We start from the raw sequence: 27733 nt of genomic DNA on the forward strand, positions 1-27733 counted from the left end.
CAAGCGGTGTTATCGTCGCCAAGGGGTTGCCGATTAGAGAAAATAACTTTAAGCGGAGTGCCCCTGGTAAACCAGCTGGCAAGTCCGTGGAGTTTCCCACGGATGGCGAGCCTCAGTTTCCATACGGGCACACCCGGCAGGCATATCTAATGGTTTATCTTTCCTGCCGTGGTCTCCGACATGTCTTGCTGCTGAGGGCGTCTCGATTTGTCCTACTCCGAGGTTGCCCTGGACATACCCAGCTGCTGGGGGCCCCTTGAGGGGTCCTGCTCTTGGGGGGCTTCGACACACACTGCTATTGGGACATTGACTTGAGAGTTTGCATTCCCAGGTAATAGGCGGTACTTTAGAAGCATCTCAGAATTGATACCGTGTATTTTATATAAGGGCACTTACATTCGAGGTTGGGATACATTACAGCATTCATGTGATTGTTAAAACGTCAAGCTACAACGCCCTGTCAAGGGCCTTATTTTATAAACCTAGGTAGTCACCACCTACTATACTTGTAAATCCAAGCATCTCTCCGCCCGTGCAGTCCATCCCCTTCACACCGCCATCCCCCCCTCCTCCAACCACCCAGCACTCACCGAAACGCAACCACAAACCGCCTCGGATACTCCAACAACACGCTCCCATCCCCCGCCACCGGATACGCCCTCTCCAACCTCCTCTTATACTCCCCCAAAAACGCCTCCCTCACGCCCCCCTCCACCGGCAACACCCCCAAGAAAGGCTGCAACCCCGTCCCCCTCACCCACTCCACAATCCCCGCATGCCCCTCCCCCAGCACATGCACATAGCGCGTCGTCCACGTCTCCACGGCCCGACACAGCGGCTTCAGCAGATCATAATACTCAATCACCGACTCGATCGGATCCAGATCCGGCCGCTGCTCGGGCGGCAGATCCGCGAAATATTGCCGCCAGGGCCCCGGCGCGGCCGCCGTCTCGCGCATCGCGCGGTGGGAGGGCTCGGCGTGGTTGTCGGGCACCTGGAAGGCGAGCACGCCCGTCCCCGGGCGTTGGGTGTGTAGGAGGCGGGTGAGGGTGGCGAGGCGGTCGGCGTGGCGCAGCCAGTGCAGGACGGCGTTGGAGAAGAGGAGGTCGGTGCCCGAGGGGGGCGTGTAGGTTTGCAGGTTGGCTTGGGTGAAGGGCGTGTTGGGGAGGGTGCTGCGCGCTTTGGCTAGCATGGCGGGCGAGGCGTCGACGCCGCTGATGCTGGTGGCGTGGGGGAAGCGGGTGGCGAGGATCTCGGTGCTGTTGCCGGGCCCGCAGCCGAGGTCGATTATGCTGGTGGGGGAGTAGGATGGTCCGAGGAAGGTGATGAGGTCGTGGATGGGGCGGTTGCGCGCGTCGCGGAAGAGGAGGTATTGGTCGGGAGACCAGTCGTTGGCTTGGGGCTTGGGTGGTGATGTTGACATGGTGGATTTCGGGTTGAATCCGGTCGGCCTGAGGAGCTGCTGCGGAGGAGGAGTGAAAGAGTGGGCGTTGATCAAGCCACCGGTGACCGGTAATAAGGGGCGGGGCTTGTGGTGTGTTGAGGAACGCCGTGTAATCTTTAAGAGAGAACGAGCTCCCGATGTGATCTGAAATCGATTGAATAGGGGTAAAGCAGGCGCGGCGGCTTTTGATGAAAGCATTCTGCTAAGGAAATCGTCACAACTTCGAGCAATGTAAGGTGAAGGTGCGATCCTGACTCATGATCCCCGCGATCAGCTGCTCTTAACCCGCCGACAGAGATTACGTAACAAGGAAAAGGGGGATGCAGCTCGATGGCGGAGACGAAGGAGTTGTTGTTATTTCCATGTACCGAGGTAAACAGCGAGCCGTTTCTATATTGGTACCTACTGCTGGAGCTTTTATGGTTTGGGCAGTAGTTAGCTAGTTATCTACTTGAGTATCTCAAGGTATCTCCGCCAGGCGATTAAAGGTCCGTGACTCCGTGGTCTCTTACGGTAACTGATACCTCCCAATGATTACGGCCTAGCCGTGTCACAAAGATAACCGCCGCCTGATAATGCTGGGGCGGCGGGATTCTCGGCTCGCCTCGAGGCTCTGTCTACCTGCCCACACCGTGCAGTTCATAGAGCTCGTTCCCGTCCAGCTCCCGGCGTATGCCCTCGCCTCCTAGCTCCGGCGTCCTAGGAGTACTGGACAGACTTTCAGTCCTGCTTGCGGTCGTGACTGGCTTTCGTGAGATGACTCGGAAGGACTGAGGACCTGCCGGTTCATCAACCATTGATATGAGGGGCCTCGGTTGCCTTCTGCGTCTTCTCCAAATGCACATCCATATTCCGAAACCTGCTACTGCGAAGGCTAGGGGAATTCCAATTCCCAATCCAAGGGCCAGCGCAAGATTGTTCGTGTTGCCGTCGGAGGACGGACCGGGGACGACAGAGCCAGCGGCGTTGACCCAGACTGTGGAAGTGGTGTCGATGGTGGTCACTAATATGGTGAATTACACCGCCCGAGTCAGAACGGCCATACAACTACTAATAAAAAAAGAAACCGATGCCCTGGCTTCTCCGGCGGGAAGATGTGAAGCAGCACCTACGGAGTACAGTACCTGCAGTAGAATTGCAGCCACCACCGCCGCAACCGGAAGCAGGCACTTACCCGGCGGCTGTGAAGAGGAGTCGCCACTGGAGTCAGATGGTGTCGTTTGCGTGACCATCGAGACTCGTGTCGTGGTGGAAGCTGGGTCGGTCTCCCCGGTGCTGCCCGGGGCTGGAGCACCAGTTTCCGTGGCGGAATTGTACCAGGCCGTAGCTCCAGGTTGCGTGAAGCCGTTCTCCATGCAATACGACGCGTAGTTGGACTGCATCGCCCGGAGGTCCACCGTGACGTCGCCGCCATTGCACCACGCCGAGGCACATGACTCCAGAAAGGACGTGGCCTTCGATGCGGATGCTGTCGCCGTGGCGCAGTAACACTCATTGTAGAAAGGGGTTCCGCACTGTAGCGCAGATCCGATATTGTCGTAATCTGGAACGTTGCCGAGGCAATTCCGAACACACGGATGGGGCCATTCCTCCCCAAATTTGCTGACGGTCTCGACGGCAAGAAGTGGTCGTAGGAGAAGAAGGACGCATAGTAGTCGACCAAGTAGCCCAGACTTGAAGGCCATCTTGTGACGCTGTGAGTGTGGTCGACGGGTGCGTGTAAGTCCGCAGGGCTCGGTGAGGCCCGAATAATACGTACCGCAGTTTTCGTTGGGAAATCTCGGTATGGTATACTAGGTTAGTGGGCGAGAGCCCCCTTTATCGGGTTGGCTTCGCATCGCTGGCATGGAACTTACCTGCGATGCAACGACGGGGTTACGAGGGACATCAGAAGCGACCTCAAATGCTGTTTATAGAAACGGCGGGACATGCTGCATCCAGCTGGAACGTGAATTAGATACATACATGCATTGTCACGGCGCTTGATTGGATAGACAAATGTGCGACACACCATTTCATCGAGGTTAGGGGATGGCAGCCGTCCTGATTGGGGCAGCTGCGCGCCTTTGGGTGGTATTGAGGCTTGCCTACATGTATCTGAAGCTGTCGACAACGCTCCGGATGGCAGACACTTTACAACAATCCCTGATTTCGATCGTTACACGAACGGTGCCGGTGACATGCATTTCAGGTGAAGCGGCACGGCTACCGTCAAAAGAAGCAGAATATCGCAGGCGAGCAACGCGGCAGAATCACCCCTTATCGTATTCTTCAACCACCTAGGTAGGTACCTATGTATGTCCACATCAGCGTACTTTGTATGGTTTAGGCGTTAGGCGTTCCTGGCGTAGTTGTCACCGGCATAGTCGTCGGCAATGCCAACTCCCCCTTCCATCCTTTCCAAATCCCGGATCACCCGGTCTCTCGCACCCTCCAGCTCAAGAAAGCGATCGATCCTGCGATGGAAGATCTCCGAGTCCCTCTGCTCCAACATGTCCTCGCCATCCACCATGCACGGGCCCGGCCCCCGCCTCTGCTCAAACGTCCATCCATCCGCCTCCGCAAGCTCCCGGGTCCTCAAAACCTCTCGGCGGCTTCGGAGAATATCGGCTACGACCTTCTCGACCAAGCACAGCGGCATGTGCAACGCACAGGAGGCTACGCGGCCGACATCTTCCTCGTTTCTCATCAGTTTGTTGCGCGCAAACGCAACGACGTCGCGCTCGGAGCCGACGCCCTCGGCCATGACGCGGAAGACCTCGCTGAAGAAGCGGATCGTCTTCCATTCTATGCTCTGCTGGATCTGGCCGGGAGTTAGGGTGGAATCTGGGAACCTGGCGGACTCCTCCTCTTCCTGCTCGTCGGGGGTGGGGGCCAAGTCGTTAGCGGTCGTCGATACCTCGTAGAGATCTACGTATAAAATGGCGTCGAAAAAGCTCCGCTTCTCGTCGTCAGTCTTGATCGACGGCATGAACTGCACGTTACGGATGATTTTCATCTTCATGTTGGTCATGTTGGAGGCCGTGGGTGCTGATGTCGCTTTTGTGCTAATGGTTTGGTCGTCAATATGACTCGTAGTTTAGGGGCCTGTTCTGGGTATCAGGGGTCGCGCTAAAGCTTGAAATACTTCGTCGTTTGAGCCTTGGGCCACCATGTGTTCCATCATCTGCGGGTTAGGCTGTTGAACACGACTAGAACACTGAGAGCCAACCTTAACACTCGTGCTGAAACACTTCTTGAGCAGAAATGGAGAACAATGCGTGCCAATATTAAGTGCAGTCCTCTCAACTTGAAACAGCATATTAATTCGTTGTCTCAAGCTAAGGGGTCAAAGAGTTTATTGACATCACACCCCTGAACAACCTAGAAGTAGCTCCCCTTCCAGGCATCCGCAACAGCCTCCGCGACAAGCTTGTTGATCTCATAACCAGGGTGATAGTCATTGAACCACAAGCATGACTTGCCGTTCTCGTTGAAGCACGTGGCGTCGGGAGAGCCGTAGTCGGTAGGGTTGTCGAGCGCAGTGTTGAACGGGGCAGTCGTGTCCACGATCTTAGACGTGATACCCGTGTTCTTAGCCTCGAACGCGGCCAGTCCAGCAGCAAGAGCATCGTTGTACCTGGCAATGGAAACCGCCTCGGCCTCCTGCTGGGACTCGTCCGATCCTTCGAGCACCGCCGGGGTCCGGTGGATGGCTGTGTCCGTTTTCATCAGCAACAACTCGATCTAATAGAACGGGGAGTAACTTACGCGGCACGGTAAGCAACGCAAAGTTCCTTGCGCCGGCATCGTACAAAATCTGCAGCTGTCCGAAGTAGGTGGCCATGATCTGCTCGACGACCTGGTCATAGTCCTCCTTCCACCACGCGTTGCCCACGTCGTTGACGCCAATCCAGACTCCGAACAAGGCGTTGTCGCCCCAGGGCGCATAGCTGGGCTTGCTGGCAATGCTGTCGCTGAACTGGGCAACCTGGTCGACGAAGCTGAGCACAGTTGGCTCGTAGGGCGGCACAATGGTGGCGTTGGTGGTGGCACCGCCGTAGGCGAAGTTGTAGGACAGGAGAGTGGACCTGTTGTACTCCGAGGCCAGGAAGCCGACCCAGTTCAGGCCACCGCTAGCGGTCCACCCGGGCAGCGGGGGGTTGCCGAGCGGGTTGCTCGTGGAGGGCTTGGTGGACCCGACGTCGAAGCCCGTCTGAGAGTAGGAGTCGCCGAAGGTGATGAGGAACTGAACGGAGCAGTCATCAGATGCGGGGCTGCTGGTGCTGGCGGCCGCGCTCGTGGTCGAGCTCGTGCGGGTCGAGGTCGCGAGGGTGCTGGATGGGGCAGGGGTGGTCGAGGCCTGTCCTGGGACACACTGGTCTGTGGCATTGTCAACATCCATAGTTCGATCAATCCCAGGCTATTCCTCACTCACGGTACCAGTCGTTGTACGCCATGCAATAAGCCCCAGAAACGCATTCGGTCGACCCCGTGTATCCATTACCACCGCACTGCGTCCACAACCCAGCCGGGTCCGCAGCCAGCGCCCCGGGGGCCGCGGCGAGGAGTGCCAATGTTGTCCGAGTCAAAGAGCGCCCCATGTTGAAGTCGTGAAGGTAACAAACTTGGGTGAGAACGAACAAGGTGCACCTAGAACACGACGGACGCGTCAACATATATGCTTCCTGTCAAGGACCCCATTCTCGTCTAGGTAGCCTTCCTTTGTCCCGGAGACCAGGTTGAGATCGGAGCCAATTCAGGGACATTGGGCCGTCCATTGGCGGAGATTCTGCTGGGGAACGGGGGAGCGTGGCCCGTGGAGACTCCGAATCTAGGGGGGCGGAAGGAGACGTTGCGGGATGTCACCCGAATAGCCGAGAACGCGGAAGCGAAAGTCAAGATCCGGAAAAGCTCAATTACACTGCATGGTTGTGCAGGCTAAACGACGCTACGAACGCAAACTATTTCCGGCTGCATCCCCGTGTTGGGTTGTTCTCGATCTCCGGCCTTCCTCGCATGGCTTGCATGTCGTCCAGAACCGTCCATCGAGGGAGTCGTGGGCATGCATTAGCTCAACGCCGGACTCTTGGAATCGGACTTTTGGTAGTCAAACGAGAGAAGGAAGCGGGGATAGCGGAGTGTAGTTACGGTGGCCAAGAGAAACATCGACTGAGCGAGGGACGAGACCGAATCCTTCACGGCTGACACGGCCAACGTTACCGAACGAGCGTTGAGAGATGCATCGAGAGAACAAGACGCAGAGAACAACTCTCCCTGAAATTGGCAGCGGAGCTTGTCCCCCAAACAGTAAACCGCATAGCAGTAGTGTGGCGTTGTCGGCGAAGTGTTACTAGGTACCCAGCCCGGGCCAGCCGGAAAGGGGCAAACGGCCGGGTGCTCAGACTTTTGTACGGCCAAGTGGAAAGCTCAGGCAGATATACAGAGCTTATTAATAACTCTAGTAACTACCTAGTTAACTATGTGACCGGAGTTCGGGCAGACAAGACTACCTAGGTAGGCACTTAGCTAATATTATGTCTTGCAGTCACATTGGTGACCAATTGAATCACAAGAAGCAGGATATCAACATACTGGCAGAAGAGTATCAAGTCTTGATTAACAAGTCACAAAGCCAACCCACTAACATAGGTTTCCCAATGACCGTATGTGTGTTGTCAATGATCTCAGGTCTTGGGAACAGTTCAACAGCAACAATTCGGCCATTTCGTACTCGTAAAGTAATCGAAAAAGAGTGTCATGAAATTAAATAGTAATAACAAAGCATTGGAACGTCACTCATCATACAGCCCAGCCCGAGGTATCATCCATTCCCCCCAAATCCGTTTTTAACACAGGCGTGAGAAAAGAAGACACCTAACCCAGCACCCCCCTTCACCCCCCTTCACCCCCCTTCACCCCCCTTCACCCCTTACACCGTCTCCCTCCAGACCGGCAACCAGATAAACAACACCACACACAACGTCGCAAAGATGGCCCCACCCGTCAGGCTCTGCACAACAATCTTCCTCTGCAACCTCCTCAAATGCCTCTCCTGCACCCGAATCCTCCGATCAAAGATCATCAACCGTCTCACCGACCGCCACAGACTAAACCCTCCCCCCCCAACCGTCGTATTCTCCCTCAACCCCCCACCACCCCCCGTCCTCCCCCTCTCCTCACTCCCCCCCCTCTTCTCCCCCCCACCATCAAACCGCTCCCACGGCAACCGCTGCCTCCTCGAAAACAGCAACAAGAAAAAACAACTCCCCCTCAACCCGGACAGCACCAAACTCATCCCCAACCACCACAGCGGCCACGCCGCAAACACCTCCCACCTCGCATGCGCACCCCTGACCGGCAGCGCCGCGCGACAGGCGACCAACAAAAACCCCGCCAGGAGGAGCGTCCACCCCAACACCGTCGCCACGCAGACCGTCTCGAAGGTGCCGTTGCCGACGCCCAGGCGCACAAAGTTGCGGTGCGAGCAGTTGCGTAATAGGGTGTAGGCGTGCTCGGCCACGGGGCGCAGGACGTCGGGGGAGGCCGGGCGGTTGGAGGAGGCGGCGGCGGCGAGCGCCGCGAGGGCCTCGCTGCGGAGGGTTGGGGGGATGTTGAGTTCTTTGGGCGCGTTGGGGAGGAGGAAGAGGGTGGTGATGGTGGAGAGCTCGGTTGTTGGGGTGGGTTTGGTGGTGGTGCTGGTGGTGGTGGTGGTGGTGAATGGTTGGTGGGGGTTGGTGGGTTGGGGCGAGGAGAAGGAGGCGCGGGCGGCGTCGGCGCAGGCGGATTTGGAGGTGCAGAGCGCGGTGGTGGAGATTAGTTGGGAGATGCGCGCGAGGGTTTCTTTGGCTGGAAAGGGGGGGAAGGGTGTTAGTAGGGGGTTGAGGTTAAAGGGGTGGGGGGAGTGGTGGTGACAAACCTGCTTCGCTGTTGTCGTCGTCATCGTCTTCGGTGTCGTGCTTCTCGATGGAGATGGCGCTGTCGCCGGATCTGACCTGGGATACGGATGAGGTGGACTGAGCGGCGCTGGGAATGGCACCGTAGTTCTTGTTTTCGATTACCAGTCCTCGGGCATAAGCAGCTTCGTAGCTCTTGAACCTGATTGTTGTTGTCAGTCACGGGATTACGGTAGTATCAAGGGTAACGGGAAAACACACCACATGTAGAACTCGAGATTCTCGGCCGAGTACTCAACGTACTGCAGATACATGTAAAAGTCGTACAACGACATTGGACTGCCTGTCAAAACAACCGTGTCAGCCCGAGACAGATCACTGCCGTACAACATGATGACTGACATGTCTTGTTTGCCAGGATGCGGTCGAGCCGCAGCCGGCTGGGGATGCCTCCGTTGCGGCCATCCGGGCTCACGGGGCGTCGTCCGGAGCTGACATTGGCGGCATACTCCTTGATGTCGCGATACTCTGGCTTCTTGTACCAGCTCAACCACGAGGGGGGCTGAATCGGCATCGTGCGAGGTGATGTGCGCCAACGACGCAGGCCAAAGGTCGAAACGGATTCACGAACAATACATGTATCCCATGTGTGAGTGTGTGCAAGCTAAGCCTAACACGGACGAGGACCTGGAGCAAGCAGAGAGGAGAAAAACATAAGGCGTCCTCGGACGGGGACGGACAGGGAGAGATATGTAGGCCAGCCGGGGGGGCAGCGCGGATACCGACGCCACTCGGCCCATGTTTCCCTCTCTCGATGTGGATATCTCGGACGGCGGTGGGTGGGTGCATTCCAAGGGCTTTCCTGTTTGCCAGTTTGCCAGCTTGCCCAGTTTGCTTGGACATAAGACGGAAGGCCCGAGACCCGATCGTGCAGCTGCATCTGTGCCCTTGCATCCATGCAACCATCCGATGATAGACGGGACACGGGGTTGGCAGATCGGCACGGTAAAAATGCTTGGTGGTGGACCGCGGCAAGGGATACCCATCATGTCGTCCTTGGTCCGTCTGACGAGATTGGTGGCGGCCAGGGCAGCAGCTGAAAGCTCATTTTTCGCTTATCGAGCGAACAACCCAGAGCCTTGTTTTATGCGGGGATGGTGCTTGAAAAGATTGATCTCCTCCCCCACCGCTGGGTCCATGTTGATATTTCATCTCCACGCGCGTCCCCAGTCGACGGCGTCCTTGTCCTCCCACCCTCCACAATACACGACAACCATCCGATCCAGACTGGCACACTGGCCGGATTCCGCCACCCTCTTCACCCGTTCAGCCGTTCCCGACGCTCAACACGGCTCGTTTCCAAGGCCAAGCCGCAGGCCGTCACTGTCAAGTATTAAGCCATGCATGCCTATAAGAAGCCACGGCGGCAGAGGAGGGGTGGCAGAAGGTAGGCAGTGGTAGTTATGGCAGTTGATGCACTTTCTCTCTTCACGAGAAGGAACGTGCACACGTACGGTGCAATAGTTAGCGCGGGTGTGTGGGCAGAAAGCGAGCAGCGATGAACTCGACGCTGCTTGGAAGTCACCTTTCATGTTTCTTCCAAGGAATCGGATCGAGAACTGAAACCCCCCACACGTGGTCATCATGTCCTGTCTGTCAAATGTCCCTTGCGTCCAAGGCTCCAGGGCAAAATCATCCGAGCGCCACCAAGATCGCAGGGCTCGTTGTTTGGTGTGACAGGGACGGGGGCCTTTTGATTCCTGTCGGCCGAAGCCAAGCGGCAAGCCCCCCCTGAGGTCCCAACCCCCATTCGGGATCTGATTCGGTCGAGGACAGCCGCACAGGCCGCTGAAGCGGGCCACTCCATCGCCCAAGCCGGTGAGAAATGACGTTTTCGGGACTGTGATTGGAGAAAGGATCTTCGCTCGGGATCGAAAATGGTTGCCCTTGCGACTCCACCGCTTCTCCTTCGCTTGACACACCGCGGAGTGAACTGTGAACGCCCTTGAGTCCGTGTCCTCGCACCAGTTCGTCACGTGTCATTGCACCATGACCGAAGGGGGGGAAAGAGAGTCAGGGATTTCCAGTCGCGTGCAGTCCGGACATCGCCGGGTATGACAAGCAGGCGTCCAAATGTCCGGTGAAGGGACAAGAGACTAAGTGATGGCGGCCTGGCCGAGTCCTCTGCTCCGGCTCCTGTATATACACAACAGTGCACTTCAAAACCTGGAAGTCATCGCGCTCAGGGGGTGTGGAGGTCGAACGTTTTCAAGGACTACTCAGTAGCTTGAGCCGAGCAGTGGGTGACTGACTAAGTGGCATTGGACAGTACGTAAAACGGCGGAGACAAATGGAGATCGTCATTGTCGATTGTTGAATTTCCATTCTGGTAAGGTGATATCAATGCACCAACCCTCCGCGTCCCTAACGAAGTTGCGAGCTGCTTCCAGATCGCTGGAACTCGGATCGAGGGGTGCGGCGATCTCAAAGCTTCCGACGTTGTGGTTTGACACTTTGGGTAATCCTCGTCCATGTCGATCTCGGTGTGATTGATGAGATGAGGTTCCATGGTACATACCTAGGTAAGTTTGAATTCTCCGCGGGGTCATCAGGGTTTTCGGGCAGGCGGCGCTGCTAGACAGGAAGTCGGGACGAATTCGGGACGGTTCTGTCATGAGAGACGAGCCCAGCTATTGCCGGCGGGTTTCCAAATGCCGCCATTCAGAAAGGCGCAGTATCCAACCCACATGTCGGTGAGTGACCGTCTTTAAGACTCCAGACCCGAGGATTCGGACGGGTCACGACTGGGGGTACGGTGGACGACTGGGGTACGGTGGACGCAAGAGAAATGATCTGAAGCCTTGATTGACTCGGTACCGAAGAAGAGACAACACACCCTTGCAAAGGGATTCGCAGCACATCATCTGCCGTTAAAACTCGCCCGGCCATGATTTACCCGCACCTATTCTTCGCGGACCCTCTGCGACGGGTGAGCGTAATGCGGCGCCTCGTTATAGTTCCTCTTCTGGAACCAGTCATCCCACATGTTATACTGGTCGACTAGGCTTATAGTCTGCAGCTCCGTCGTGTATCCCCAAAGGATGGCGTGCAGCAACTCGTAGCTAAAGGTCGGCCCGTTTCGGGGCTTGTACTTCAGCATCAGCTGCGGGATCACGGGCGGGCCGAGCTTGACCAGTTCTTCGAACTCGTCCCATTCGGTACGCCATTCGGCATTGCTGTGGATGGCAACCATCTCACAGTGCTCGTCCCAATCGAGAAGGGCATTGCGGACGACCCGGTTCCGCCTGAAGTTCTTTTTGAGGATGGCGGTGACATTTCGTGTAGGGTCGGCGTTGTCAACGAGGTATTCGGGATCGTGCTCTAGCTTGTTGTCTGCGATGAGTGGATGACAGCCCGAGTTAGCGGCCTGAATCAAGACTATTTCGCTTGAGGGGAGCTAGAACTAATATACAGAGGAACGTGGCTGTGGCATCTTCTTCGGCTCGCGACAGGTGCCGCAGAGGCAGGGGGACGGTCTTGGGCCCAAGAGCAATGAGCGCATCAACCTCGGGCACGGAAGACCAGGTAGAAGGACTGTGAACCGGTGACCGGGCGTATATTAGCACGCAATACCTAGCGTATAGTCATGGTCGGTGATCAGTGGTCGGGGGCACAAACTCGGACGACGGCGAGATGGCCTCCTGCCAGCTCTGCAACTTCGCCTCGAAATCGGCAACATAATCGGGAAAGGCGCCAAGGAGCTTGAGGGAGAGGCTCTGCGCCGAATGAAAGGCCTTGTCGTCGAGCTCGGTTGCCATTTTCAAATATTCTTCTGGGAGTGCGTCGGGTGCATTGCCTGTGAGAATTCTTGGCGGGATCAACTGAGAAGAAATCGACCTAAGGCAGTGAACTCTGCCCTCCTTACCTATCAGGCTATCCTTGGGTGTTTGCGCGCATGTTGCGGGGCAACCTAACGGTGTCTATTGGGTAGGATGGAAGGTAGGTCGGTACTCTCTCCTACGAAGTACCTTATTCTGTACATGCCCACCTTACCTCCTATGAACGCGTTCTGTCGATGCAGGTATTTTTACCAAAGTGGTTAGGTAGTCGATAGACAGATTTCCGAACCCAGCCCCTCGCTCGCCCTTTCCCCTTTCCCCTTTCCCCTGAGATGGCAGTTACTGCAGCTAGCCTTGGTGGCGTTTTGCCTCGCCTCTGCTTGGCCTTTGGTCCCCTTTGCACTGCCCCGCCAGCAACTCAAATGGGCATATTTTCACAGGCTCAGTCACGAGAGAAGCCAAAGTTCACAGTTCTCCTCTACTCGCTTCCCGGTTCAACGGTCAACCCGTCCTGCTCGCCCATTGCTTGCGCTATACGGTTACAAGTATGGAGGCATTGTCGGCAATAGGATTGGCTGGCAACATCATCCAGTTTGTTGATTTTGGGGCCAAGTTCATATCCATCCTCGCCGAGATTTCCAAGAGCCCGACGGGTCGCTTACAAGAGCATGACGAGCTTGAAGACACAGCCAGGGATCTGGAACAACAATCTTCTGCCATCAACTCGGCGCTCAACACGTCCGGAGACCTGCTGATGACCAAGCACCTAGCAAAGTGCAAGGCTATCGCATCAGAACTCACCCTTCTGCTCGCGGGACTCAAGCAATCCAATAATCAACATGGGATTACAGCTGGCTTGCGAGGGTCCATCCGAGTTCTTCGTTCCAAGGAGGCCATCAAGGATCTTGAGCGTCGCCTGAATCGGACCCGGGAGGCGATCTTAACCCGACTTCAGGTCCTTCTGTTGTACGTACGGCCACACATACTCGCTGGCTTGACCCGCCATTCTTACTCCTCTCTTCCGTTAGCGAACAGCGGACGACCCTAGAGAATTCGTTGCAAACGCTCCATGATCGCGAGAAATCTCTCCATGATGCCACAACCAAGCGACTAGATAACTTGATTGATGGTCTCCGGGCCCAGGAAAGCCTCACCAAACAACTCCCTGCCGATTTTGCCGCCAATATTCAGCAATTCCAGGCAAAGATGGTAACACAGCAGATCATCAAGAGCCTGTACTTTCCTCAGATCCGAGAACGAGAGTTTGCGATTCCAGATGCTCATCGGACTACATTCGACTGGATTTTCGATAGTCGAACCACAAACTTCTCGTCCTGGCTTCGGTCTCACGGGGGAATGTTCTGGATATCTGGCAAAGCTGGCTCCGGGAAGTCAACTTTGATGAAGTTTCTGCTCTCACGTCAAAGGACGGATAGCCTACTACGCGACTGGGCGGGCCAAAAACAGCTCATCATGGCGAGCCACTTCTTCTGGAGCCAGGGTACAAAGGAGCAAAGATCACAGACGGGTCTTTTCCAAACACTCCTTTCCCAGATCTTGGTCCAGTGTCCTCAGCTCATCTCTTTCCTCCCCAAACGGAGGCAGCACACCCTGCTAGCAACACACGCCCCATGGAGCCTGCCGGAGCTTCTTGAATGCTTTTCTGCCCTGTCGTCTGCTTCGTTGCCCAACACGCGGATATGCCTGTTTGTCGATGGCCTGGACGAGTACGATGGGGACCATCGAGAACTTATCGGCATTCTCCAGGTCCTAGCCAAGTCCACAAACATCAAGATTTGCGCTTCGAGCCGGCCCTGGGTGGAATTCATCTCGGCCTTTGGCGATCTCCAATGGAAGCTCGCAGTACAGGACCTGACCGGCCACGACATTCTCACCTACGTCTCGGACAATCTGAAATCACACAAAGGTTTCAAGGAACTCTCATCTCAAGCCGGAAACGGGGCTGAAAAGCTCATACGGGACATCACCAACAAAGCACAGGGGGTCTTCTTGTGGGTCTACCTCGTCGTTCGCTCGCTGATCCGGGGGATGGGTAACAAGGATACCTTGCAGGACCTGCAGGTGCGTCTCAACGAGCTGCCGGATGATCTCGAGCGGTACTTCACCCTGATGATGGATTCCATCGAAGGACTGTACCGCCAGAGAACAGCAAAAGTCTTCCGAGTTCTCCTGCAAACCGAGACGACAGTGCCTGTTCTCACCTTCCATTTCCTGGACGAGGAAGCCGTCAATCCAGACTATGCGCTTGGCGACGTTGTCGTCGATGTTTCAAAGAACCCCGAGGACCTAAAACAACACCAGCTCATCGCCCAATGCCGAGATCTTGTTCATATCACACGACTTACTCTAAACACTCCTATTCCATTCAAATACGGGGTGGGGTTCCTCCACCGGACCGTCGCCGACTATTTCAAAACCCCCGGCCTCGAAGCTCTGCTCATTGAGCGGTCTGGACAAGACTTTGACCCTCGTCTCTCCCTCTGCCGGTCACTGTTGGCCCAATTCAAGACCATCGTCACGGGCAATATCGCTATCCGAAGTGATGTTGCACATGCTCTTCTCAGGGAGTTTACGGCCGGAATCATCCACTTTACGGTCGAGATCGAGTACGTGAATCGCCGCTCCGAGAAAAGGATTCTCGACAGTCTAGACGCCACCATTGTGTCCCTGGACGAACATGTATCATGGGCTATCCTCACCGGCATCACGGAATGCCAGACCCTCCTCCAGCTCGCAACCCGATGCGGCATGTCCCTCTACATCCGGGAAACGGCGGTCGACGACGACAAGCGGGGGAAGGCGCTTCTCGCATCTCTCAAGAACCCCATCTCGGTCGGAGAGAACGAAATGAGTCTGTGCCCCTACGATGACCTCGACCTCAAGATGGCCAAGGAACTCCTGGCTAGTGGAGCGTCGCCCAACTGCAGGATCAAACGCGGCCCAGGCAGTGACTACACAGAGTGGGCAACCCCATGGCTGCACTTCGTCCGGACGCTACAAGACTCCTTCGCGCGCGGTGCCTCCAACCCATGGGGTATGGCTCATCACCTTGACCCCGATTCCAGGCCAGGCGGCCCCCAGATTACGCCAAAACCAATTGCCTATTCGGTGTGCCACCTTCTCCTATCAAGGGGTGCCGAGGCGTCGGACGCGGACTGGAGGCTCTTCCAGGAAGTATTCAGCATACAGGAGGAGCAGGCACTCCGGCGTTGCATACCCCGGTCTAAGGTGAAACAGCCTCAACCAGCACCTCAGCCGTCACTCTTTCAGAAATTCAAGTCGGGATTCTTTCTCTGGTGAAAAGGAGGAGTTTTTCGAAGGTCTGTTAAGGTCAACAACGCTGATTCCTTCGGGTTGTAGCGAGCTTTTGACCTGGTGTATTTGATTTCTTGTAGAAAAGGGAGCGAAGCTGCGCTCTTGTTGTCTGTGAACACGTAGTGATGTGCCATGATAGACGGCTAGTTTCGAAGCACGTTGATAGGTTCGAGGAAGGCATATTTGGGAGTGTGATCGCGAGAGAGATGTCCAAGGGTAAAAGGACACATGTCGAAGACATCTAACCACTGCTCCTAGAACCTCGATTATGTGGCGGTCGAGTGAAATGCGTATATTGTCACGCGAGTCTTCTAATCTCCTCCGGTCGTCATGCTTATCTTGTAGGCTCTAAGTAACCATCATAACTTGTATCGGGGAGGACTTTAAGAGGGATCCGAGGGGGAGAGAGCTCAATAGGAGCGGAGGGCCGAGGTTCATAGCTAAATGATAAATGGCACTGGTTTAGGGATTTAGTTGTATTGACTACCTAGCCATTCAGTTTGCTGGAAGCGGTAACTTACCACCTATTACTCGACTGCGAACGACAATGGCTTTGGTAATGTTCAACGTCCTCAAAAGGTCGACTGTCTTTGACAAGCCGGCAAAGCGACATTATTTGCCTCCCAGCTGGCTTTTCCGCCATCGGAACGTAAGGGACGTTCCGGCGGAACATTATTAAACAAACCAACTGGAGTGAAACCTTCGAGTCCCGTTTTGGGGCAACTCTCTTGACATAAAATCAGTCATGATTCACTTCCTATCATCATTAGATACCTTACTTACCTAGGTACTCCTTCCTCGTCACCCCACAATCCCAACTTCAACTAGCAAGCATCTAGCGTCCAACAGCACACACTCGCAAACCACAAAGCCACAAATACCACCAAAATGGCTCCTGACTACGTCAGGGTCTATAACAAAGCTAGACCCGACGGCCGGGTATTCACCATCGAGTGGTCGGCTGCCGAACACATGGCCATTTTCCGCGATCTCATCTTGAACTTCAGCGAAAAGCAGCTGGCGGAGGAGGCGATTCCTATCACGCACGAGCAGGTCAGCGACGACACCCTGGCCAAGATGCTCGAGTGGGCTGTCGAGCACAAGGACGTGCCCAAGCCGTCGGACGACGAGCCGCATATACGCGACAGCGGCATGATTACGCCGACCGACTGGGAAAACAAGTACTTCGACGACATCTCAGAGCAGATTCTGTTCGAGCTGCTCCTTTTGACCGATTACTTGGAGGTCAAGCGGCTCTATGAGCTGGCCTGCCGGATAGTCGGGGCCATGACTCGGGGCAAGACGGCCAAGGAGATCCGCGAGATCTTCAACATTGAGAATGACTTTGGCCCCGAGGAGAGTGAGATGATCCGCAAGGAGACCGAATTCGCGTATGAGAGGGATGCGGAAGAGAATGCGTCGTAAGTTTGTGATTTTTGACGCGCAACCTGAACCTCTTTAGGCCACTCAGACCGTACTGTATTTATAAGTCGGCTACGAGTGCTTGATCAAGCTGGTATCAACAGTAATACCTTCCATGGTATGAGACTGTAAATTGATCCCCAAATTACAATAAATAAACAGACCTTGTCTCGCTGCAAGTAATTACTTACTACCTATCTATCCATCTACCTAATTAGGTAGGCAACCAGTGACTGACTGATTGATTGACCCCCTACCTGAAGCCAACCCGATCTGCTCCTAACAACATTTGCCGCCTTCGACTACAAATGCAACTCTATGCAAATCGGGCTTGCCCAAACGGTGTTTCATCTCTCGGCATCACCGGCGGATCTCTGCCGACTCCACCGCAAGCCGGCAGTTGAAGAAAAGGTTTGAAACAAGCCCGAGGCGGGTTGTTGCCAGGCGTGACCTCCTCCTCCTCCTCATCACCGCCCCCCCCCCCGCGGAAGAGAAGACGCCGGCAGTCCCCTGGGCCAATCCCAGCAAGTCCATGCAAGTCCGTTATCCACCCGGCGGCTGTGCCGGTACGCGGCGCAGCGGCACCTGAACACGCTGGAGCATTGGAGCAGCAGCAGCATCCCGATCTGTTGACGGTTGACAAGTTAACCGCGCCCCCCGAACCAACGACGCCGGGGCCAAAGAGCGGGGCGGCGTTGGTGCCAATGGTGTCATGGTGCGGTGCGGGCCCTGCAGATGCACGAGTGGTGTGCGTTGTGTGCGTGGGATTTACGGTGACCCCGGCCCCCCTGCGGGACTGAACTGGACTGGCACTGACTGGGCTGTCACTTGGCTGTCACTCGTCGGCCCCCAACCGCCCACGCAAGCCCCCTTCCAAGGGTTCTGTGAGACCCGATCGCGTAACTGCGGATCGACGCGGGCCAACTGAGTGCGTGCTTGGCCTTTTTATTATTCTAAGGCCCTGATCGGAACGGGGGGTAATGTAGAGTAAAGAATTAGAAAGTGACTTGTTGTGCCCCATAAAACTAGCCCTTAGCGTTGGAGATCCTGTTGTACTGTGGGGCGGGTCTTTACCCTGATTTCTTTACCCCCAAAATGTTGGGTTACGAAAAAGAGGGCTTCTGGCGATTTTTGAGCTCAGAGGCTTGGCAACTAAGCCTATCGCAGGGAACCAAGCGAGCGTCTTGGCGAGGTACATGGAGGCTTGGCAATTACAGGGTCTTAAGGCGGTTTCTGGTTATTTCCGCTTTGTACCGGCAAATTTGCATCCCCAAAACGGAAAGGCGCCCCCCTATTAACCTCGGTGCGAATTTTTTCTCTACATGACAGGGGGCAAAACCCGAGTTCTAATTCATTACTCTACATTACCCCCCGTTCCGATCAGGGCCTAAGCTGCAGCCTAAGAGCTGAAGTTGCGCCGCATCTCGGCATTCCCCAGAATCGGGAAGAAGGGTTGAAGAATGACAGAAAGAGTATGAAGAGTGGTATTTGATGATGGTGAGTTTCTCTTGAGAAATCCGGTGTGTCCGTCCTGTTTTCTCACCTTTAGGCAGTTGCTTTTCTCCACGGTGCACGGCTAATCAAGAGCCAACACGATTTTGACCCGCAGATGTGAAGTGACTGTTGGTTCTAGCTGTTGGTTCAGCCCTCGCCTGTTGGTACTTGGTGGTCAGGGCGCGTCACACCCGCCGGGCTTTCTCACCCCTTTAAGACCGCCGTGCCGCTGGAACATGACATCTTCAGATGCTGTGCCGGACGACCCTGCATTGCCCCCAAAGGCGGCTCAATCATCCCACCTGACGCCACCTCATCGTGTCTTTCTGCCGTCGTCCCCGGGTTCAGGTTTTAATAAGAATTCAGCTCAACCCTGAACCCCGTGTGCAACTTGTTCTACCGCCCGCCCGAGACGGCGAGACCTCACCCGAACCGCCACCACAGTCATGACAAGAAACACACGATTACGCGCGCGGCTCGTCGTGCTCGCCGGTGTGAGCCTGCTTCTCGGTGCCCAAGCACAGGCGACATGCTACAACACATGGGGGGAAGCGGACGCAAACCAGAAGCCATGCTACGCGCCGGGCGCCGACACAAACGCGGCCACATGGTGCTGCAGCCGGGGCGACACCTGCCTCTCCAACGGCCTCTGCCTGAGTCCCGAATCAAACAACCTCATGACCCAGCAAGGATGCACCGACAAAGCCTGGGGCGGGTCCTGCACCCAGTACTGCCCCTCCAGCACCGGCAAGTCCCCCTCCCCTCCCCACAAACCACCCCCCACAACCACAACCACCACAACCAACTTACTAACCCCCCCCCTCCAGACCGCCAACAAACCGCCATCCCCCTAGTCCCCTGCCCCAACACCCTCGACCCCGCCACCAACGCCATCAAATTCTGCTGCGGCGGCCCCGACACCACCACCTGCTGCCAGACCAGCAGCTCCGACCGCCGCACCCTCCCCACCGGCACCATCCTCCCCAGCACCTCCAGCTCCTCCTCCTCATCTAACTCCTCCTCTGACGACTACTCCCTCAAAATCGGCCTGGGCATCGGCCTCGGCATCGGCATCCCCATCTTACTGGTCTTGCTGGCAGTCGCCTACCTGCTCGCGCAGCCGTCGCTGCACGCAAGGAAGAGGAGGCGGGAGAGGGCGGCGGCGCAGGCGGAGAGGAGGAAAAGGAAGGCCGGTGGGGGTGGGAGTGGTGGTGGGGGGTTTGGGGACGGCACGAACACGGAAAAGACGTCGGATACGTCGCATACCTATCCGCCGCCAAGGTCGTTTGGGCGGGTGGATACGCGGACGAGGGCGTCGAGTGAGGAGGGGGGGGATAGGAGTGGTGGTGGGGAAGGGGGGTTGGGGTTGGGGATGGGGATGGGAGGACCAGGGGGTGGTGGTGGTGGTGCGCATGCGTGGCCGCCGTTGCATGGGATGGGGGTGGTGGGTGGGAGTGATGGGGGACCGGCGTCGGCGAGCAGTGTGGCGACGGCGATTGCGCAGTGGGCGCGCTCGCCGTTTGGGTTTGGGGGCATGGAGCCGCCGCCGCCGAGTCCGAAGGAGATGGATGCGAGTGGCGCGGGCGGGAGGGGGAGGGGTGGTTGGAGGGGAACGACGAGTCGGTTGGGCGCGGCGGAGTTGCCGTCGCCGGATCCGAATGTGCGCCCGTCGGGGCGGGAGAGCGGTGTGAGAGGGTGGAAGGAGAGTCGACATGTGCATGTTGCTACCGAGGTCGAGTTGCCCACGCCGGATACCCCTGAGAGGGATCTCGAGAGGGGGTTGGGCGGGAAGTGATGGGAAGGGTCTGGCATCAACAAGATCTTGTTTGTGGCTTATAACAGCATTTTTATTATTTTTTATGATACCTCGAACATGCTAGCAGTATCAAATCCTAGCATTATTATTAGGTAGCAAGCAATGACTACCTAGTCAAGATCATAGTATGGGCTTCGTGATGTTGTCAGGTGTGGTACACTGTCCCCCTACACCCCCTACACCCCAAGGAGACGTGGCTCTTGGTGTCCCGGTACTGTCGACTGTCAGTCTTTGCGCTGGTGTGGTGAGTTGCTACCGGTCAGTTAACCGTACGGGACTCAGGGGCTGAACGACTCATGGTGAGTATCTCCCAAGCCCTCCGCGGCAAGTCCCCGGACTCAGGGCGCAGCAAAAAGACGAAAACCTCACTCTTCATGACCATCCAAAGACCAAAACGGAAAAAGTAAAGTGAAGACCGGAGCGCCGATGACGGGAATTGAGCCCGACGTGGGGGTCGAACCCACAACCTTGAGATCGCCTTTCTAGCCGCTGATGGCGAAGTAAGAGTCTCACGCTCTACCGATTGAGCTAGCCGGGCGCTGGGTCTGTTGTTGTTGAGGATTAGTAGTCGGGGATCGTGGTTGTGTGTGGCCGGATCCCGGTCCCGGTTGATGAGTTTTTTTTTTTTTCCTCGAATCCACAAGTGGGTCCAGGGGTAAGCCAGACCACGAACACGAACGGAAGTTGGGATGGGTGAGCTTGAGGACTAACATGGTACCTTTTTGGATATTCGAGGGTAGTTTTTGTTGACCGCTTCTCCTTTTTACCTGTGTGCTAGGAATCGTAATGGTTGATGCAGCTGTTGATGTTGATTCACAGCTTTGTTTACTTCCCCTGAAACCTACAACTGGCCAAAGTTATCAACCACTAATGAAGCAACTTAATTAAACTCTCTTTTTAGAGAAAGAATAGATTGGTAGAGAACCAATAATGTGCGCTCTAATGGCAAAGCAACTGTTTTGCTAGCTTCAGCCGTTCTTTCTAGGCCATAACTTGACTAGGTGGAAAGAAACAAAGGGGTTGCAACTTGTGATGAACAGACTTGTTGAACTAGACCAGGTGAAGAACATGAACAAACACAGTGAAATAGACGCGTTTATGCGGCTATGAACACCTCACCCATCACGATAAAAACTTCATTCAGAGAGGGCTGACTCTAAGCCCCACGTCACTTACTTACTACTTACTACGTTCGACTCTCTTACACCGCCATCTTACTCTATATCGTGTTGCTACCAGTTATCGACCTTGAGTAGCACGAGTCTATCATCAGTTCACACCTGGTCACCGTATTACACATCGTGTTCCCCAACATCTCTTGCCGACCAACCCTCCGTCCGCCTTGATCCGACTGCCTTGGTATCAACAAAATCACAACTACCAACAATACCACCAAGGCCGTGGACTGCTACTGGCAGTGTTCAAGAGTAAGGGCAATAAGTCAACCACCCAACCGGTCCCAGCCTCCGACAGATATACCCACGACCAGTCGCGTATTTCCCGACCAACATCGACCATCACTCGCTTGGAACGCTACCACCAGCAGCTTGAGTCGTAGGTACAGCATCAAGCAAGCATCAGGCGATTTGCTCCCCCCCCAAGCCGATACCACAACGCCAAAAATGGCGGAAAACCTTGCTACCCCCCCCCCTCGTCCTGCCGGCCTCAACCTACGCCTCGGACATCTCGTCCGACCTCACCGAGCCGCTGCACTGGTACGGGATGGGCAAGCTGCACCCGTCGCACCTTGGCGACCAGGTGGAGCGGGGGCGGTACACGATCGTGCACAAGCTGGACCACGACAACCACACGCTGTCGTGGCTGGTGCGCGACAACATGACGGCGACCTGGCGGCGGCTCGACATCCTGCACGAGTCCGAGGAGATGATGGCCCCGCGCTTCCGCGCCGCCGCCCAGGACCTCGAGGTGCGGGCCGAGCTGGGCAGCCCGGCCGAGGCCGACCGGCGCGGGCTCGCCGTCGCCTTCTTCACCGAGCCGGGCCCCAACGGTTACCATGTGCATATCGTGTGGCCGCTCCACGGCGCGGGCAACTTCTTCCGCTCCGGCGTGCCCTTCGGCGGCGACGACGTTAGGATGGACGTGGACTGGTTCGTGAGAGAGTGCGCCAAGCTGCGCCGCGGCGTCCCGCCCGCCTGCTTCCACGACATTACCGCCCAGGAGATGCTGGCGATCCTGGGCCGCCCGCGCGTCATCATGCTCGACGCCGAGCTCGCCCGCCTCGTCACCGTCACCGAGTCCATTGCCTTTCCCCGGGTACCGCGCTACCTTGTGCTGCGCCCGGAGCGGATTGTGGACATCTCCCGTCCCGACAACAGTTTGGCGGAGACCGAGGCGGAGACCGAGACGGATGCTGACGAGTGAAGGCGCAGGGTCGAGAGAAGTGTTTGTTGAATATGACATCCATTAGTTACTCCGAGGCCTCGGGTGTTACGAGACCCTCGACGCCGTGATTTAAGCTCCCTTCAAGCTTCGATTGGGGGGATCTGTATCGCCGTTGGTGTTATAGGCCACCAGATAGCCAAAGGTATTCTCCGTGGCTTCCTGCTCTCGAACCTCGCGAGGAGCCATGCCAGCAACCAATTCCTCAAATTAGTGAAAACAATCACCCAGAAGCGCAAAGATATGCATAGACAAATCTGTATGTGACTAATAAACCATAATCTCGATGCCCAAAATCCAGTTCAACAGCATCCCTACAAAACTCTGACAGGGGTATTCGCTATTCCCCAAGCACTGCTTTCAAATCCAGCCATGCATTCTAAGCCAACTTGATCTCGCCTTTAAAAAATGCCTCCCATCACCCGCCCCGGAAATCCATCAAGCCGCCGCCTTGCCCCTGCGTTTCGGCGCCGGCGTCCCATTCCCACTCATCCCCAACTTCGTGACCCTCGTCCGCCGCGTGGCCATCCCCGTCTTCGAAGCCGTAGCAGCAATAGGTTGCGGCTCGACCGCTGGTGGGGCAGGAGCCGTAGACGCAGCCTTAGCCGTCCGCCTAGGCAAAGACCGTGCCCTGGTCCGCAAACTGGGAGCGGCGGTACTGGTCTTCTCGGGGGCGGGTTTCTCGACGGCCGGCTTTTCGGCGGCAGGCTTCTCAGCGGGAGCTGCCTTCTCCCCGCCCGTCTTCTCCGCACCACGCATCTTCTTAACCGGCGTCGGAGGTGGCAACCTAGACGACCTCGTCCGCCTGGTCGACACGGGTGCGGGCGCCGGGGCAGCAGGGGCAGCAGGAGTCGCAGCGGCGGTCCCAGCCTTCCGCGCGGCCACCCGCGCCGTCTTCTCGACGACGGGCTCCGCCGGCACAGGCGGTTCCGCCTCGGCAATCTCATCCACCCCGTCATCATCCACCATGACATCCGCCAACAACTCCCTCGCCATCCCGCGAAACACGCTCGGCTCGTTATCCTGAAACCGCACCAGCTCCTCCGCCCACCGAACCGCCTTCCCCTTCCCACCCTTCTCTTTCCCACCCTCACCCAACTCCACACCCACTCCTTCACTCCCCTCCTCCCCAACTTCCCCAGCTGCCCGCCTCTCCTTCGCCTCCCAACCCCCCTTCAACTCCCTCATCCTCCACCCCGCCGGATCCTCCGCCTGCCGCGCTAGCAACACAGGCGGCGGCAGCGCCGCCCCCTTATTCTTGCGGGTATTGGCGCGGGTGGCCGCCGCGAGGCCCTTTTCCTCGCTGCGCTGGCGCGCCATGGAGGCCAGGTGGGCGTCCATGGCCGCCGCGTCGTCCATGGCGCCCATGCCGGGAAGGCGCACGGGGATCATGGAGAAGGCGATGGCGTTGGCGGAGGGGGCCGAGGGCCGGAGGGCGACGCGTGTGCTGCGCGCGCGGGTGGAGCGGCGCGGGCCGGTGGTGTTGGTGGTGGTGGTGTCGTCGTCGTTGCTGTTGTTGTCGGGTTCGGGGGAGGGGGTTGCGGTGGTGGTGGTGGTGGGGAGGGGGTTGGAGAGGATGGGGTCGGCAGCGGCGCGCGTGCGCCGCCGCTTGAGGCGGGGCGCTTCGCTGGGCTGGTCGGATGGGTCCTCGGCTGGGCCGTCCTTGGTTAAGTCGTCATCGAGGGAGTCGGCTTTGCGCTTTTTGGCTGGGCTGCGGCTGTTGGGGCTCCTTTCCCCCAGTGGCGTTCTGCTGGCGGGGGTCTCCGGTGCCGGTTTGGCCATCGGGGAACCGGTGGAAGAGGTAATAGATCCGAGCGAGCCGGAGCGACGGGCGATCTTCTTGACGAGCGCGGCCGCTGCTGCTGCCGCCTTGGCGTTCTTATCTGCTGTGACCCGTGTGACAAAGTTCCGCAGCATCTCTGTCTCCGAGTCATCGTGCCTGGCGTGCAGTTGTAGCGTGTCGCACTCTGGCCTGGGTGGCTCGACCGTCATGTCCTCGTCCATATCCATGGCCATAGCCGCGTCGTCACCTTCGTCCACGCCAAGTTCCTCCTCGAGTACTTCATCAGCGTCGAGCTCATCCGATTCCTGGTCGGCCTCCGCCTCGTCATCATCCCGGAGACGGCATGATGGGGCATTCGGAGGCGAAGGCTGGCGACCGTTGATGGGAGTGAACCCGGAGCTTTCCTCCTGAGTGGCAGCGGTGCCCACTTTGGGCTCCGGTGTTGAAAACTGCTCCATATGAATTGCTGCGGGGGGTAGCATTCGGGGTTCCAGGGACCGGGACTTTGGAATTTTCCGCACGAGATGGAGAACTCGCGACTTGGGCAATGTCTGAAGCCCGCTGTGGCGTATCGCACTTCGGGACGCTAGACGGGGACTCGACTTTGGTCTTTTCGACATCTAGAATCTCGTGCGAGGTTTCGGCCGCCGGTGCTCCGCGTTCGAGGAGCGGCGAATCAGGAGAGGCCATGCAAGCTGCGGTGTTGGCAACGTGGCTGGCGGAGACGTGCGGCTCAGATACCGACTCGGCCGCGGACCGCTCATCCACTGACGCTTCTAGCGCGTTGACCGACGCTTCAACCATCGCTGTGCTCGGTTCTGGAGAGATAGAGCGTGGGTGGGTTCCCTCTTCACTTGCTGGTGGCTCATTCAGCCCCTCCGTGAAGATCGAAGGCTCGCTGTCAGTAAGCTGCTCCTTGATCAGTTCAGCGTCCGACGGCTGCTCGTCATCAATGCATAATTGACCACTGGCGTCAGGCGTCCGCGCTTGGACAGTGTGCTCCACGTCAACTTCCTTTAGAGATGCACCTTCAATATAAGACGACTCCTCGTAGATGGTTGAGAGACCTTCAGGATCCTGCGGCTCAAACATCCCATAGGGCTCGGTCTCCTCCTCGAAGGTCAAGGATTCCTCCGAGGTGTGAGGGGTAGGTTCAAGGACTGAGTCGTGCGCCGTGTCGGCTTGGTTGCCCATCAGGCTGGTTGCTACCTGACGGGGGGTCGTATGTTCCGGTTCCGTCTCAACCCCTGTCCCCTCCGTCACACCAAAAGCGTTATCAGGTGATGAACCCGAAACGGAGCTCGGGGTACTCGGGTTATCATTGCCGTGCGCCGGAACGGTGTCGGCTGGCGGCGTCGAACGGGATTCGGATTCGAGAGGCTGTGTCTCCTCAGGGCTTCTCTGCTCGCCAGTGGCAGAATCGGCAGTCTTGTTCGGCTGGCCGAAGATATCAAGGCTGGTCTTCATATCGATCTCAACCACTTCATCCCCACCTGCAGCTCCGCGGACCTCCTCGGGCCCCACACAGAAAACATCCATGGTGTTCCGCCTGCTCTTGGAATCTCCGCGGGCATCCGCCGGCAGATCTTCAAGCGAGGTGAAGCTGTGCCTGCGGTTGGGGCTACTGCGCCCACTCTTTTTCAGGGCTAGCAGTCGCGAGGCACCACTCGAACCGCGATCGCTCCGGCGTGCGGATTGGAGCGAGCGTCGTCTGCAGGCTTCATACTGAGGCTCAACTTGAGCATCCGGAATCGGCTGGTCAAACAGCAGCGGAACGGGGCTGGCGGGTGAATCTTCCGAAGACGGCAGGTCCGCCGCGCTAGCCGCCGGGGTGGATGCCACATCTTGGACGGGTGCAGCTGGTGACCCAGCAAGCTTTGCCGGGGACCTCTCCGGTGGGTTGATTTTTGGCGATTCCAGAACAACCTTCATAGGGGTGGCGTTAACGCTGAATGAGCGGTGCGGTGAATCGGCGACCTTTGTTGGCGAAAGTGAGACAGGTGGCCTCTTGACTGGGGAGAGTGCCGGAGTTGAGCTGTTCGCGGGTGACAAGGTGATCATGGGAAGCTTCCGCGGCGAGCCCTCTCCCGGGATGAGAGAAATGCGCCTACTGAGCCGGCGAGTGGAGCGCCTGCCCATCTGTTTCTCGTCCATCCTCAGCTTGGCCTCGCTAGGTTCGGGCGAAGCGGGCACATCGAATTCGATCAGGGGCTGTAGGTCGGCCATCATGCGTGTCGGCTCCTTCTTCGGTTCGATCGGCCAGCGCGAGTTATGCCGCTTCCTCGGCACCCATTTCAAGCGCTCTGGAGAAAATGTTGAGGGTTTGGTGTTGTCGACGCTTGTTGGGGTTGCTGCTTCCTGCTCGGCGGCGGATACCATAGCTAGTGTCGCCTCGTTAGATCGCGTCACGCAATGCACGGAACCAATTCCCATACCTCGTGCCTCGACAAGATCCTGCTTCCCGTCACGCCCCTCCTCCACCCTTGAATCCCACCTGGCGTCCCCCCAAGCCTGCATGTGACGCGCGCGTCGCGCTTGCTTCCTTGGGCCGTCGCCTTGTAGCTCGAGCTCCGACATGGCGCGAACGTATGGCCCCTGGTCAGGTTGCGCTACTTGCCCACCAACTCGTTTCCAAATCTTGAGCTGTCGGCGGAGACCGGGTACAGGGGCGACAGCAACGCGTTGCCATGCTTTCGGGCAGGATGTCCGCGGCGGCAGGAAGCAATCGGCGGTAATCGGGCTGTCGGGGTTCCAATTAGCTCCCATTCCAACTGTGAAATGTTGGGCAGTCACCGCGACGTACTCTTGAGACAACATGCCGCTGTCGCGTGTGGGCTCCGCGCCAGTGACGAGGGGGTCGATCATGATGACGAATGGGCCAAATAAACTAAAAGTTGGGTATTAGTGGCAAATGTAAATAAGAAAAAACATCACCAGTCTCATGTCAACAGAGACTATTAGAGGAGTGGGTGGGGGTAGAGGAAAAAGTTATGCGACGCGTTTAAACCAAATAAATCGCGAGAGTCGTGTCGGCGGAGAGGGTCCCCCAAAGCCATGCGACAGGGGAGTTGTTCATTGTTTACATCTCCAATTTGCAGCCAATAATCTTCAATCAATGCCTCTCTCTCATGTTCCGCCAAGAGTGCCGGTTCCACCCCTGGAGGTCGACCCTTGCCAAGTCCAGAAACACGTGACCAGAAATGTTTCGAGCCCCACCCATTTTCATGCACGATTCCCGAACAGAATCTCGACTCCAGCGACGGCGACCCGCGATGCCACAGCCGCAGTAGCAACACCGCCTCCAGCAACCCGGCCACGAGCGAG

General features: G+C 57.1%; 12 protein-coding genes and 1 non-coding gene across 13 annotated transcripts; 5 read left to right on the top strand and 8 right to left on the bottom strand.

The window, feature by feature from the left end:
• Window positions 1–586: 586 nt before the first annotated feature.
• On the bottom strand, window positions 587–1423 carry B0H64DRAFT_326625 (S-adenosyl-L-methionine-dependent methyltransferase; the record flags this gene model as incomplete). Its single annotated transcript, XM_062800749.1, has 1 exon — window positions 587–1423. The coding sequence occupies one exon, from the start codon at window positions 1421–1423 to the stop codon at window positions 587–589; it is 837 nt and encodes a 278-aa protein (XP_062656690.1).
• A 382-nt stretch (window positions 1424–1805) lies between these two features.
• On the bottom strand, window positions 1806–3306 carry B0H64DRAFT_403675 (uncharacterized protein). The gene is made up of 2 exons (XM_062804328.1): window positions 2619–3306; window positions 1806–2447 (listed from the first exon to the last, which is right to left on the bottom strand). Exons 1-2 carry the CDS (start codon window positions 3127–3129, stop codon window positions 2062–2064), a joined length of 897 nt encoding a protein of 298 aa, XP_062656691.1. The 5' UTR covers window positions 3130–3306; the 3' UTR covers window positions 1806–2061.
• A 257-nt stretch (window positions 3307–3563) lies between these two features.
• B0H64DRAFT_403678 (uncharacterized protein) lies at window positions 3564–4497 on the bottom strand. The gene has a single exon (XM_062804329.1). The coding sequence runs from the start codon at window positions 4455–4457 to the stop codon at window positions 3777–3779; it is 681 nt and encodes a 226-aa protein (XP_062656692.1). The 5' UTR covers window positions 4458–4497; the 3' UTR covers window positions 3564–3776.
• Window positions 4498–4807: 310 nt separating this feature from the next.
• Window positions 4808–6027, bottom strand: B0H64DRAFT_444462 (uncharacterized protein; the record flags this gene model as incomplete). The annotated part of the gene is made up of 3 exons (XM_062806785.1): window positions 4808–5139; window positions 5195–5806; window positions 5862–6027. 3 exons carry the CDS (start codon window positions 6025–6027, stop codon window positions 4808–4810), a joined length of 1110 nt encoding a protein of 369 aa, XP_062656693.1.
• Window positions 6028–7349: 1322 nt separating this feature from the next.
• B0H64DRAFT_465250 (uncharacterized protein) lies at window positions 7350–9022 on the bottom strand. Its single transcript, XM_062807661.1, has 4 exons — window positions 8722–9022; window positions 8581–8662; window positions 8343–8521; window positions 7350–8272 (listed from the first exon to the last, which is right to left on the bottom strand). The coding sequence occupies exons 1-4, from the start codon at window positions 8891–8893 to the stop codon at window positions 7356–7358; spliced, it is 1350 nt and encodes a 449-aa protein (XP_062656694.1). The 5' UTR covers window positions 8894–9022; the 3' UTR covers window positions 7350–7355.
• A 1-nt stretch (window position 9023) lies between these two features.
• Window positions 9024–9871, top strand: B0H64DRAFT_207418 (uncharacterized protein). The gene has a single exon (XM_062799362.1). The coding sequence runs from the start codon at window positions 9118–9120 to the stop codon at window positions 9778–9780; it is 663 nt and encodes a 220-aa protein (XP_062656695.1). The 5' UTR covers window positions 9024–9117; the 3' UTR covers window positions 9781–9871.
• Window positions 9872–11137: 1266 nt separating this feature from the next.
• Window positions 11138–12415, bottom strand: B0H64DRAFT_207426 (uncharacterized protein). Its single transcript, XM_062799363.1, has 3 exons — window positions 11998–12415; window positions 11792–11913; window positions 11138–11712 (listed from the first exon to the last, which is right to left on the bottom strand). The coding sequence occupies exons 1-3, from the start codon at window positions 12135–12137 to the stop codon at window positions 11282–11284; spliced, it is 693 nt and encodes a 230-aa protein (XP_062656696.1). The 5' UTR covers window positions 12138–12415; the 3' UTR covers window positions 11138–11281.
• A 10-nt stretch (window positions 12416–12425) lies between these two features.
• Window positions 12426–15779, top strand: B0H64DRAFT_476757 (uncharacterized protein; the record flags this gene model as incomplete). Its single annotated transcript, XM_062808167.1, has 3 exons — window positions 12426–13124; window positions 13187–15353; window positions 15753–15779. The coding sequence occupies exons 1-3, from the start codon at window positions 12706–12708 to the stop codon at window positions 15777–15779; spliced, it is 2613 nt and encodes an 870-aa protein (XP_062656697.1). The 5' UTR covers window positions 12426–12705.
• Window positions 15780–16286: 507 nt separating this feature from the next.
• Window positions 16287–17076, top strand: B0H64DRAFT_207440 (Skp1 family, dimerization domain-containing protein). Its single transcript, XM_062799364.1, has one exon. The coding sequence runs from the start codon at window positions 16383–16385 to the stop codon at window positions 16917–16919; it is 537 nt and encodes a 178-aa protein (XP_062656698.1). The 5' UTR covers window positions 16287–16382; the 3' UTR covers window positions 16920–17076.
• Window positions 17077–18856: 1780 nt separating this feature from the next.
• Window positions 18857–20351, top strand: B0H64DRAFT_465254 (uncharacterized protein; the record flags this gene model as incomplete). Its single annotated transcript, XM_062807662.1, has 2 exons — window positions 18857–19067; window positions 19238–20351. 2 exons carry the CDS (start codon window positions 18857–18859, stop codon window positions 20203–20205), a joined length of 1179 nt encoding a protein of 392 aa, XP_062656699.1. The 3' UTR covers window positions 20206–20351.
• A 314-nt stretch (window positions 20352–20665) lies between these two features.
• On the bottom strand, window positions 20666–20764 carry B0H64DRAFT_t131. The gene has a single exon. It is a non-coding gene; the product is annotated as a tRNA-Lys (tRNA).
• Window positions 20765–21873: 1109 nt separating this feature from the next.
• On the top strand, window positions 21874–22608 carry B0H64DRAFT_327573 (uncharacterized protein; the record flags this gene model as incomplete). Its single annotated transcript, XM_062800784.1, has 1 exon — window positions 21874–22608. A coding segment is annotated over one exon (735 nt), but the record flags the coding sequence as incomplete, so codon positions are not given.
• A 233-nt stretch (window positions 22609–22841) lies between these two features.
• B0H64DRAFT_434422 (uncharacterized protein) lies at window positions 22842–27497 on the bottom strand. Its single transcript, XM_062806088.1, has 4 exons — window positions 27213–27497; window positions 26845–27149; window positions 24931–26790; window positions 22842–24875 (listed from the first exon to the last, which is right to left on the bottom strand). Exons 1-4 carry the CDS (start codon window positions 27272–27274, stop codon window positions 23065–23067), a joined length of 4038 nt encoding a protein of 1345 aa, XP_062656701.1. The 5' UTR covers window positions 27275–27497; the 3' UTR covers window positions 22842–23064.
• Between the last annotated feature and the right edge of the window lie 236 nt (window positions 27498–27733).

This window comes from Chaetomium fimeti (genome assembly GCF_033439085.1).
Source record: "Chaetomium fimeti strain CBS 168.71 chromosome Unknown B0H64scaffold_6, whole genome shotgun sequence".
In the NCBI taxonomy this organism is placed as follows: Eukaryota; Fungi; Ascomycota; class Sordariomycetes; order Sordariales; family Chaetomiaceae; genus Chaetomium; species Chaetomium fimeti.

Excerpts from the sequence above, each read along its gene's own strand:
- B0H64DRAFT_403675 (XM_062804328.1), bottom strand. The coding sequence starts at position 3,129 with ATGGCCTTCAAGTCTGGGCTACTTGGTCGACTACTATGCGTCCTTCTT. Across the intron at positions 2,448-2,618 it reads CTCCTCTTCACAGCCGCCGG|TGACCACCATCGACACCACT; the intron begins GTAAGTGCCTGC and ends TCACCATATTAG.
- B0H64DRAFT_207440 (XM_062799364.1), top strand. The coding sequence starts at position 16,383 with ATGGCTCCTGACTACGTCAGGGTCTATAACAAAGCTAGACCCGACGGC.
- B0H64DRAFT_434422 (XM_062806088.1), bottom strand. The coding sequence starts at position 27,274 with ATGATCGACCCCCTCGTCACTGGCGCGGAGCCCACACGCGACAGCGGC. Across the intron at positions 26,791-26,844 it reads GGATCTTGTCGAGGCACGAG|CTATGGTATCCGCCGCCGAG; the intron begins GTATGGGAATTG and ends AGGCGACACTAG. Across the intron at positions 24,876-24,930 it reads AGTCGCGAGTTCTCCATCTC|CAATTCATATGGAGCAGTTT; the intron begins GTGCGGAAAATT and ends TACCCCCCGCAG.
- B0H64DRAFT_403678 (XM_062804329.1), bottom strand. The coding sequence starts at position 4,457 with ATGACCAACATGAAGATGAAAATCATCCGTAACGTGCAGTTCATGCCG.
- B0H64DRAFT_207418 (XM_062799362.1), top strand. The coding sequence starts at position 9,118 with ATGTTTCCCTCTCTCGATGTGGATATCTCGGACGGCGGTGGGTGGGTG.
- B0H64DRAFT_207426 (XM_062799363.1), bottom strand. The coding sequence starts at position 12,137 with ATGGCAACCGAGCTCGACGACAAGGCCTTTCATTCGGCGCAGAGCCTC. Across the intron at positions 11,914-11,997 it reads GCCATCTCGCCGTCGTCCGA|TCCTTCTACCTGGTCTTCCG; the intron begins GTTTGTGCCCCC and ends ACCGGTTCACAG. Across the intron at positions 11,713-11,791 it reads TGCCACAGCCACGTTCCTCT|ACAACAAGCTAGAGCACGAT; the intron begins GTATATTAGTTC and ends CACTCATCGCAG.
- B0H64DRAFT_465250 (XM_062807661.1), bottom strand. The coding sequence starts at position 8,893 with ATGCCGATTCAGCCCCCCTCGTGGTTGAGCTGGTACAAGAAGCCAGAG. Across the intron at positions 8,522-8,580 it reads AATCTCGAGTTCTACATGTG|GTTCAAGAGCTACGAAGCTG; the intron begins GTGTGTTTTCCC and ends AACAACAATCAG. Across the intron at positions 8,273-8,342 it reads CGACGACAACAGCGAAGCAG|CCAAAGAAACCCTCGCGCGC; the intron begins GTTTGTCACCAC and ends CCCCCTTTCCAG.